The sequence below is a fragment of the Apium graveolens genome, chromosome 9 (assembly GCF_009905375.1).
Source record: "Apium graveolens cultivar Ventura chromosome 9, ASM990537v1, whole genome shotgun sequence".
In the NCBI taxonomy this organism is placed as follows: Eukaryota; Viridiplantae; Streptophyta; class Magnoliopsida; order Apiales; family Apiaceae; genus Apium; species Apium graveolens.
This window is the reverse complement of record NC_133655.1, coordinates 15,580,911-15,592,391: the sequence shown is the minus strand read 5'-3', so window position 1 is coordinate 15,592,391 and position 11,481 is coordinate 15,580,911. Positions and strand designations below refer to the sequence as shown.

The window sequence follows — 11,481 nt, the reverse complement described above, 5'->3', positions numbered from 1 at the left end:
TATATAATAAATGCAAATATTCTTGAAACTGAAAATAAAATCAATGATTTTTCGAATAATCTAGCGTATACAAGTTTTGATGATCACAATTGAACTTCACAATTAAATTGATATATTTTTTTATATTAATTCTAAGATATTAATCTAGTCGAAAGTAATTCCATAACCATAAAAAAATATTTGTAGTTTCAAACTACAACTTGTTCTGAGAAACACCACTAGGATTGTAATGAAACGGCCCATCAAGCCCAACACTATGCAAAGCCCATAGTAAGTGACGGGTCATAAACACAAAATAGTCTCCTCTAGACTTGAACTTCCCTATTCTTTGTGGCTTCAATTCATATTTTGCTTTGGTATGTTTAATCAAATTAATCTCTCGCTTATTTTTTCATTTATTTTCTTTCTTTTGATCTTACTTAATACTAATCAGATCTTTGTGTATGTTTAATTCGATACCTGGCTTTAAGTATTAATATTTTTTTTAACAAGAATCATATTTTTGTGTATGTTTAATTGCAGGTGAATCTGACCAAGAAGTTGATTTAGACTATCTTATTTCTATTTGCAATGTAAGTATTGATTTTTAATAAGATGAATTTGTATATATATATATATATATATGATTGAATTGTATTTATATCTGTGTGTATGTTTCAAGAATTCATTTCTTGAATTCTTGGTTTGTTAGTGCTACAAAGGTTGTTTTTTTTTGGGGTTAAATACAGAAATTTTAAATTTACCCGTATGGTTTTCTCGAGCTCTTGATACGATAAGAAGAGGGTAGTAGCTAAAATGCTCTAGATAGTAGTTTTAGAAATGCCGAGAAGTATGTATACAGTTTGGCATTGTTAATGACTTGGTGGAATTTGAAAACTACTTATTGTTTTTAATTAGTTTATAATAGAAATATTAGAAATAAGTACTTGGGTTCCGGAAAAAACTACACATTTACGTACTTTTATCTGGAAGCGAGTATTTTAGTTTTAAGTTTAAGGGATGGGTTAATCTTAGATATCATAAATAAGTTTTTGTTACGAATTGAAAAGTTATCACATAGGAGTGGAGCCATCCTTGGCCATTCTCTGATGTGTATATACTGAGCTTTCTTTTTTGCCTGTTCAGGATCTTATAGGAAACTTGAGTGATTAGCCGATATGAGGACCTGGAGTTCTGTTCTCATGAATATCAGCTCTGGGTCTTTACTTCATTTATATAATAATGAAGGGTGTAAATTGAGATATTGGGAGATTTCTTAAAATTTATGGAATGTTTTCTCTGTAAATGATTTAAAGTGGCTATCAGCATGTCAATATATGGATTCTAGATTATCAAATATATTAAGGTTGCTGAATATTGATAAGAAAAGTCTGACTGTTGTCTGGTAAATGAACAATTATGTTTTTTTTGTCATAGTCTTGAGCACCAGACTTTTGCCACACAGTGGAGACGCTCAGAGCTGAATACAATTGATTTAGAACATGTTACATTCACTTTTATAATTGTGGAACAGCTTCTTTGAGCTAAATGGTATTCTGACACAGTGACGCGTTGCTGTGTTGGTACAAATGATTATGTTAGACACCGTTGAATGCAATTGTTACTTATTTTTTTTATATCAATAGCTGTCTGAAATGACAAAATTATCTGCTATTGTGACTATCTGCCGAAGTTTTTTTTCCTTTCTAGAAATATAAGACTTTTATGTGGGTTCCCATTAACAATGCATGCTCAATTTTGTGCCAATTTTTTATTTAATAATCCTCCTTTCAGGGCCGACGAGGAACCCAGTGATCAGAAGAAGTACCTTGAGGACTCGTGCAAGCCCAAGTGTGTTAAACCTTTACTTGAGTATAAGGTGACATTAGATATGCTTTAACAATTATTATGAGCTTTTCATACATGTGCCCCAAATAATATTTAAGCGCTCTTCTTCGTGCAACCATGTGTAGTATATAATCAGACTTCCATATACAGTTGCATAATAATATCCTCAGGTCGTCCTATCAATTTACATAATATTGGTATCACTGACATATGTATTCCTCTGTCAACCAACTCCATGCCATCACAGGCATCATCCTACTGAATAATTGTGGCCTACCCTAAGTACCCTTATTTTTTTGCCTACCATATGTAAGCAGTAGAGGTGTCTTTGAATGGTCCATTACCTGTTTATATCTTTTGTTATATTTATATACAGAGAGAATAAAATTTGCCAAATTTTACTGAAGAAATAAAATAATTTGACAAATTTTTCTGAGGTTGTCAACAAACATAGTTGTACTGTTATGTTGTGGAGAGTTTCTAGGATAGCTTTGAAATTAGAAACACAATATTATGAAATTTGTTTTTTAGATAAAATATATTAATAAATCGTAGGAATGTCATAAGAATTCTCCTGGTTTTATTTGTGTGGTAAAGATATGTGTCTATGTGTGAGGATATATACATATCTTTACATATTTCAAGGCCTTTAAGGATTGGAGATTTAAAGCAATTTGCAATATTGGCTTATGGAATTGTCAGTTCTAATATTGTATGTTGGCTTAGTAGTTGGTACCCTGTAACTTCATGACTAATTATCTTCAAATAGTCACTGTTTTAATATGTTTGTTTGAATGAAATGAATTTAAACCACTTTTATGCATGATACTCATTCAGCCTTTTTCTTTTAAATTTCACTTTAAATGAAATGAATTTAAACCACTTTTATGCATGATACTCATTCAGCCCTTTTCTTTAAAATTGCACTTTAAATTCGACAATTTGCTAATGAATTCTCATGCCTACCTGCTACCCAATATTCTTTAAAGTTCCCATAATTTTTTATTTTTTTTGGACCCTATCCTATTATTAAATCTGACCTAATTTTCACTCTCACACATCTTTAATTTTCCTTCACAGTTATATCTTGGTATTACTACCCTATTGCATTCTAAGTTCCAACCAACCAGCACAACATTAGGCTTTTTAATTTTCATAAATGTTTAGTGAATTATAGAGCATTTGACCTTGTAACTAGGTTAGCCTCTTTTATAGTGGAAACTTGAAATCACACTTATATTTAACAAAGCAGGTAATTGCATGTTTATTTTTTACAAGTTTTAACTTGAATTATGTATTTATATTTGTAAAATCCCTATACCTTTTATAGGTACCTACTAGGATATTAGCAGTAATAGAAACATTTGACCTTTTTAGTTTGGAGAGAGAGGATACTGCCCTTATATGGAGATATTAACGGCTGTTAGTCTGTTACTAATTTGAATGTGTTGCACTTAAAACAGGCATGTGTTCAAAGGGTTGAAGGTGATGATTCGGGACACAAGCATTGCACTGGACAATATTTTGATTATTGGCAGTGTGTTGATAAATGCGTAAGTCCCCATTCTTATCTTTTCTCGAACACTCCCTTCATAGTTGTAGCATCATATCATTAGTTTTATTGCTGACCTCCCTGTAAAAAAGAAAGAAATTCTTTTATTGCTGACACATGACCAGTGTTGGTGCTGGCACTTCCTTTTCCTGGTACTAAAATATTTTGTTTTGATAGGTTGCACCTAAGCTCTTGGGGACGCTGAAGTGAAGAGAGAGAGAGAGGGATTCTAAGAATAATTATTTATTACCTTTCACTATTGTTTTTGAACCGACATTTGCGTCTCTAAAACTGTTTCTCTTAAGTAATACCATTACCAGGGATAGTTGTACTCTAGTCTCCGCGACATGGTTGTTGGAATTCAATTACAGTATCTGTAATAAAAGAGTATACTGGAATAAGAATTGATCATCTACAGATGTCTCTAGATCTTAAACTTATTCATGTTATTATGAGTATTTTTTTTGCCAAGTAATTTATTATGAGTATTGTCAATTGTGCAAGCTAGTGAGTTGATATATAACTTGGTCAAAATTTTCAAGTTTTTCTTCTATGATTGGCATGAACAGAACATGTTTTCTTCTATGATCGACATGAAGACACAACATCAAAACAACCTGCTGTGGTAATGAAAAAAAACTGTTATAATACAAGTTATGAACGTATAGAGGTAAATGTTTAGAGTCGAGGACTAGCAAACCTCTTCACTAACGGTTATTCTGAAATTATTAGATTATTAGATGTATTTGTCATAATTTGCAGAAACGGGATTAATCTGCAGCATGAATGCAGAAACATGGGTACTTCTGCAGTCGGTAGACGGTGTGCCAGTGGTGCCACCCCACAGAGACCTCAAAATATGAGGGAATATGTTTTACTAAAATAAGAAAAAGAATGTTTAGTAAAAAAATATAATTTTTTTAATGTTAAAAATTTGTAAATGAAAAATTATTAAAAAAATATTATACGTTTAAATAATATAATTATATATAGTTAATTAATATAATTATATATAGTTATTTTTTATTGGTAACAATATATATATTATTATGCATTCAAATAATGATTCAAATTTTAGGTATATTATTCATCTTAAAATATCCCATTTTAATGTATATATTTTATGAAACAAGTCAATTTAATATAAAATAAATTAAATAATGGGTTGAAGAGATCTAAATTACAAGTTTATGTATAAATTAATTTTTATTTGAATATTTTTTCTTTATCAATATTATATCTTACTTTTTTATAAAATAATATATCATAAGTCACATGTATAACTTATCTTTTTAACATAAATATTTAATTTCTAAAATATAGTATAACATATTAAAATTTACATGTATAACTGTTTTTTATTTAATTTTGATTATGTAATAAAATGACTTTTTGTATTTTAATTATTATATTTTGTTTATAAACTTCAGATTTTATTATTTTATGTAATTTTTTTTTTAAAAAAAATTAATAGGACACTTTTTTAGATTTTGAACAAGACACTTAAAATCTCAGGCACGGCTCTGTCTGTACAGTCATTTTCGAGTAATATTCTTCCTTCTTTTTGTCTTCCTATTTTTTTTCATTTGCATAGCAATCTGAACTATAGTTTTCTTCCATGATTGGCATGACCAGAACTATTTCATATTTTATGATCGCATGAAATGAAATGAAAACTGTTTTGAAAATAACATTTTCAGAAAGGCGCGTTCACACAAGAATCCAAAAATTCATGCAGAGTAATTAATGCTTTGGCTTTTTTTTGACAAATAAAATAGAATGTATTCATTAAAATACTAGAAGATATTCAGAACATTGGAACTGATAATACAACATGACTGAGAAATATATAAACCAACTAAACAAATAGTCGTCTTATTTTCAGAGTACTTAACAAAGTAAAATTAAATTCTTTAAAATAAAAAGAATTATAATAAGCTTTCCCACAAATCCCGCCACTTCAATGCCATTTGTAGTCAAATATTCAAAATTTTTAATTACATCAATTAAAATCGGAAGAACAAATGTCTCTAAACTATGAATAATTTTTTGTTGTAAAAAGTAAGCTCTTATGATATTCACCACCGAGTTTAGATATAAAAAATTCAGATTTCCTAAAAAATCATAAATCATTTCCGATAAACCATCATCAAAATACACAAATATTATAAACAAAACATACACACACCAAAAAAGATTTTAAGACAACCTTGATAACAAGATAAAAGAAAGATCTCGCCCAAATAGGATATCACCACAAAAAGGATGTTTATTTAAAGTTTTGATAAAATAATAAAATAAAAGAGAAGATGGTTGAGTGAAAATGATTAAATAATGATTAGAACTGTAGAGATGGAAGTCACTTTTGTCGTTTTACTTTTACTAGCTTAAATATGCACGTGTTTGTTAATATTCATATAATTTTAAGACTTTGTTTATTCGATTATATAATAACTTTAATATCTATCTATACTATTATATCATAAACGAAAAATTAAAAGTTTGGTTATTGATCGTTCTATTATATTTAAAATAGGACACTTAATATTATATTTTATTATATTTAAAATAAGACACCTAAAATTACTCGCCTATCAATTCTATTATATTTAAAATTGAACACTTATATTATATTCCTATATTATATTTAAGTTTGGTGGTTGGTTGTTGGTCGTTCTATTATATTCGATTATATAATAACTTTAATATATTTATATAAATTTATAATAAATATAAATTTATAATAAGAATAATAAAAGAATTAGGAAGAAGTTGTGATTGTAGTTTAGTAAGATAAGTTTTGATCGTAGTTTAGTGATATAAGGAGACTAAATCTAGTAATTTAACAATTTAATAGTTTAACATGTATATAACATTATTTATTTTTATTTTTAATAATTAAAATATGGAATAACCGTTGAAACAAAATATAACTCATTCCGATTATTATATTATTGTATAGATAGTATAGATTATTATAGTTAAGTATAGCTAAAGATAAACAGTAATCGAGTTGGTTCAAATTATAAATTTGTTCTAATTCCATGTTGCAGCAGTTATCTACTCTATCGTCTAACTTCAAATTAGTTGACAATGACCTCAGATAATAGGATGATGCCCGCGTGATAATGGTTTAAGGTTCATGAGTGATTTAATAATTTTATTACATAGTTTCCTTGTGATTGTAACTAAATTAAGGAAAATAAAATAAGAAGTTGATTTTAATAAATTAAATAAATTAGACATTTACTTAAGTAAGGATAAGTGCCGACCCACCGATTACCAAACTTTTAATGTTTCGTCTATTATAATATAATATAGATTTAATAATTACTAAAAGAATAAAAATAACCAATGTATTTTGGGTTTTCGTAGTGTATGATCCATCATTATTTAAAATTGGTATAATCCAATCAAAATCAGCTTAACTTATAGTATTTAGAATTTATTGTTTGCCCCGAGGTATATTATTTGTAATAATAATAATAATGGAATGTAGAATAAATATTGGATTAGAAATTATATTAATATAATATTCTATATATTCTATTTATAGTCAAACAACATATTGCATACAATGATATACAAACCGTTAATCGGAAAAGAACGGTCAAGGTACTGATTTAGGAATAATCAGGGAAAATCAGATGTATTTTAATATTTTAATTTAGTTCAAAACCCTTAATTTATTAGTAACTTATTAATTAATATGTTTATCATAGTACTCAGTTGGTAGTTATAAATTGTATTTTATAACGAATAATTTATTTTCAATATATCGATTAAGAAAAGTACATCGGAATTAATTGGATTTTAGAAATCAGATATGTGACGTAGGGAATAATTGATAAAATCGGGAATTTTTAGAAATATGACTGCATGCAATAATTGGGAGTTTAGGTTGTTAGACGGGGAGTATTTAGTATAAGACTGGACACATGTCACCCTAAAATAAAATTTTAAGGGATTTTATTGAATTTTTAAAAATAAAAAAAAGTGCCCCGCAAAATTATAAAAAACAAGGATGTTTTTTCAAAATTAATAGGTGCCGTCATCATGTCTTATAAAATTGTTAAATAATAACCTAAATACAAAGAAATTGGAAATATTAATATACATAGATTTAACATCTCAAACAAATATGATGATGTTTATGTGGCTGATTTCAGAATACCTTTAACATACCAAACAACCCCCCAAATGCTTAAATTATAGACACCAACTGTTTTCATTTTGTAACAACTCATAACCACTCCACTATTTCAAATTTTAAAAATCCACCGTTACTCCTCTCACTCAACTCCATACTCAAATAATGTCTCTCAAATTCAAACTACTTCTCCTCATAACCATCTCCATTTCTCCACTCTTTTCCTACGCAGAAACAACCCATAGAAAAATTCTTCTCGGTGACTACGTTCCGATCAAGGACACGAGCCCCCCGGAAATTCAAGCCATCGCAAAATTTGCGGTCTGTAAACACAACAATGAGGCTAAAAAGAGTATAACGTATTTGAAAATCGTTAAGGGTGAGAAACAAGTCGTTGCAGGGATTTATTATCGGTTGATCATTGAGGCGAAAGACGTGAATGAGATGTTACAACATTATGAGGCAATTGTGTATGTTAAGGCAGGCACAGATTCAAAGAAACTGGTTTCATTTGGGTTGATTGAGGAATGAGGAGATGTACTGAGCGAAATTTCTATGTATTTAAATGCTCTCTATGAATTTACTAAAAATGTTATGTGTTGCTAATATCGCGTTTTCATTGTCTATATTTTTGAATTTGATGTAATTCAAGTTCTTGCAACATAAATATTCGAGAAAGGCACTAAACAGCCCTATGCGACGAGCAAAAACCTGTTAAACAAAATTATGCTAACCCATCACACAGTTTGCAAAACAAACCATTCTGGAATCAAGATATAATGCGCGACAAGTATGAGTAAAAAGCTGAAAGAGGAATTATCGACAAGGGTTATAGATCGTTTTTCGAGTGCATTCATCTGTTTATACATCTAACTACATAAATCCGTCAAACCAAGATTTCCCCTGTTGATTAGACAGAGGAAAACAGAGCCTGCAACCATGAAATAGCAGCAAGCTTGTCATCAATTAATCAAAAAGATAGTACCTGAGAATCTGTGACTGATGAGTCACGCAATATTTCAATACGAAATCTCATCCAAATACATGGCCTTCTTCATCTACAAAAACTAGAAGAGTGTAATACGGTAAGACCTTCTTAAGGATCGAGCACTGTCGACAATTGATACTGCATAATCGACTGTATTAATGAGTAATAGTGGAACCACCAATATTAAGCAATAACCTGAATGCCTCTCGTCGAACATCGAAAGAGATAACAGCTAAACGTTCCTTTTTAGAGCAATGTCGATACCACAACCAAAACGGAGATTCATGGACAATAACAGGGTTCCAATAGTTGACGATATGATCACGGAAAAGGAAGTTAGACGGAGCGATCCTCCTCCAACAACCGGGAACCAGCTGTTTTTTAGAGAATCCTGGGATCTATATCAATAACTTAAATAGTACTAAATTAAATCCATGATTTTAATCAATAATAAGTGCAACAATAGGCAGATCAGAAGTATATAAATAATATAAAGAAAGACACCAACGAACAAGTAAAGATTACACGAAGAGTATGCCCCGAGTTGATTAACAAACCACCAATTCACATCGATAAACAACAATGGACAGAACATAAGTACATGATGATCAAACCCCACAAACTTATCCTTTGCTCTGATTAAGAAACAACAAAACTACATCAATAAACAAGTGAAAATTACATAACAGTTAACTTGCCGCAAAAATTATATCCTCTACTCTAAACTTACATACATAACTCTGTTCTCAGAAGACAAAAACCCTAGCAATTCTTCACAGCGACTCTAAAAGATATTCTATAGCTAAAAGATCATTGATTATAATGCAGATATCGAGAATCATCTATTTCTAGGAAGACAGACTAGGATCACCATGATCAAGTTGCAATTGCAGGCGCAGGGTGATGATCTTTGAATTTCAGTGACACACCTTTCTTCATGTTAATCACAAGGACTATGTTTGTAGGTTTGTCGACCATCAAAAGTTGTGTTTTATTGTCTTTCTTGTCTTTGTGCTTCTTCATCCTTGTGATTTCTTCTACTTTCTCGTCATCAAATATGTTGTTCCCGAGCTCCACTGCCAAGTCCGCCAACATACTTAGAGATGATGCATTGCCTGGATGAACATCGCTGATTCGCGTTTCTTTATCGCCTCCGATCATCATCGAATTCATTATCTTCTTGAAGCAAAAGCAGTTGAGAAAACCTAGGTTATGTAGTAAAACAATTACAAAGTTCAGTTGATAGAATATGTTGTGTTTATATAGGGATATCTATGTGCTTGAGAGCCACGGAACCCGACTTCCTACCCTTTCTAGGAAAGACAATCTCCGAGTACAGGTTGTTTCTGCAAATTGCCTGAGCCAACATCTATATTTTTTCTATTTTATATTTTTAAGAATAAATTAAATTATAATTAACCTACAATATTGTTTTTTTTTATTATTTAGGCGAGCCGTATGTAGGATTGTATCATTTAATTTATTAATTTTTTAAAAAAATGTTATTTAAAGATCCTTATTTTAAACCTGGATTAAGGAAAAAAATTTACGATCCTTTTTTAATACCATTTTATTCAAAAGTATTTTTTAAAATTTAAATTGAACACCCGATATTTAAAAAATGCAAAAAAACTGGACCATAAGAGGTTTTTGGAGATGCTCTAACTGGATTAGGGGTCGTTTGGTTCGTTGGGTGGTATCGGGTACTTAATATCACCTGTTTGGTTCAAAAATTGGATGAGAATGTATCTCGTTGATAAACTAATTGGAATCAAGAATTAAAAGACATATAATTATTTTTTTTTGTTAATTTATTATTTTAATATTAAAAACTAAAATTATACATGATCACTTGATTTAATCATAATTAGTAATGCTAAAAATACATATTTTTTGAAAAATATCTAAGGCTAAAGATATTTTTACAAATATACTAAATTTTTTTAAAAAAATTGCAAAAATACTTTTTTGTTTTCAAAAATATTATTTTCCAATTTTTTTACGAAAATACTGTTTAATGCAACTTGATTCAATTAGATGCAACTTTCGACGAATTTATGCCACTCCAAGTAACCTCAAATGCAAAAAAAATAAATTCAATTCAACTAGTTGTATGCCTGCTTGATTTTGGTTGATTCTATATTTTTGCAAAAAAATTTAAAAGATAGTAAAATCGCAAAAAAATAAATAAAAAAAGCTAGTATTTTTGATAATTTTTCTTATTAAAATTTGAATTTATAAATATTTTTACGTAGTATCTAAGAAAATAAAATATACATTCACATTTTTTATTCATCAATATTAAAATTTGAGCTAAAAAAAGAATTATACTTTAGTTAAAAAGAAAGACGAGCTAGAGAAAATAATGAAAATGATATCCAAGAGTTTGATTTAGCTCATAGCCACCTCTTCCATTGGATTTCTAAACCCTATACCTCATGGGTTTCAGGAATGGGTTTTAAAACAAATTTTTTTAACCAAACACATGGTATGAGTTTTATTCATTCCAACCCCATACCTCATACCCAAATTTGTTAACCAAACACCCCCTAAGAGTTCCTAAATTTGTGTTTTCAACGAAAAAAGCTGACACCAAACGATATTGATAGTGAAAAGATCGCTTGTCTTCTACAAAAAAATCTGACATCAAGCAATGGTGAAAAGATCGTATATCTTCTACGAGAAGAAGCTGAAATCAAGCAACACTAAAAAGTTGTAATTTATTTGACATTCATGCATCAACATTTATTCCGAAACAGAAGTAATTTAGATTTACAGATAGTTAACATGAACCCTCGAAGATCAAGGCCAGATGTATGTTCTTCAGTTTTAACTACATAGAAACAAGAACAGCTAAATTCTTTGCTCAATGACTTTATATAGTTCTTCATCACCCTATTTCTCCTGTTTTTTTGTACATTCTATTGCAGCTCTCATTTTCTTCTGTCGTCATTCGTAACGAAG

General features: G+C 29.5%; 2 protein-coding genes across 3 annotated transcripts; both read left to right on the top strand.

The window, feature by feature from the left end:
• Positions 1–252: 252 nt before the first annotated feature.
• On the top strand, positions 253–3,792 carry LOC141687456 (cytochrome b-c1 complex subunit 6-1, mitochondrial). Of its 2 annotated transcripts, none has more exons than XM_074492753.1 (5): positions 253–356; positions 523–572; positions 1,774–1,858; positions 3,291–3,380; positions 3,557–3,792. In XM_074492753.1, coding segments are annotated over exons 2-5 (210 nt in total). In that variant the 5' UTR covers positions 253–356; positions 523–570; the 3' UTR covers positions 3,590–3,792. The 2 variants fall into 2 exon arrangements, with proteins under 2 accessions (XP_074348854.1, XP_074348855.1); XM_074492754.1 differs by lacking the exon at positions 253–356 and adding an exon at positions 418–441.
• Positions 3,793–7,694: 3,902 nt separating this feature from the next.
• LOC141685048 (cysteine proteinase inhibitor 4-like) lies at positions 7,695–8,060 on the top strand. The gene has a single exon (XM_074490172.1). It carries the CDS (start codon positions 7,695–7,697, stop codon positions 8,058–8,060), a length of 366 nt encoding a protein of 121 aa, XP_074346273.1.
• The last annotated feature ends 3,421 nt before the right edge of the window (positions 8,061–11,481 follow it).

Coding starts and splice junctions, on each gene's coding strand:
- LOC141685048 (XM_074490172.1), top strand. CDS start 7,695: ATGTCTCTCAAATTCAAACTACTTCTCCTCATAACCATCTCCATTTCT.
- LOC141687456 (XM_074492753.1), top strand. Junction 1,859..3,290: donor AACCTTTACTTGAGTATAAG/GTGACATTAGAT, acceptor CACTTAAAACAG/GCATGTGTTCAAAGGGTTGA. Junction 3,381..3,556: donor GGCAGTGTGTTGATAAATGC/GTAAGTCCCCAT, acceptor TTGTTTTGATAG/GTTGCACCTAAGCTCTTGGG.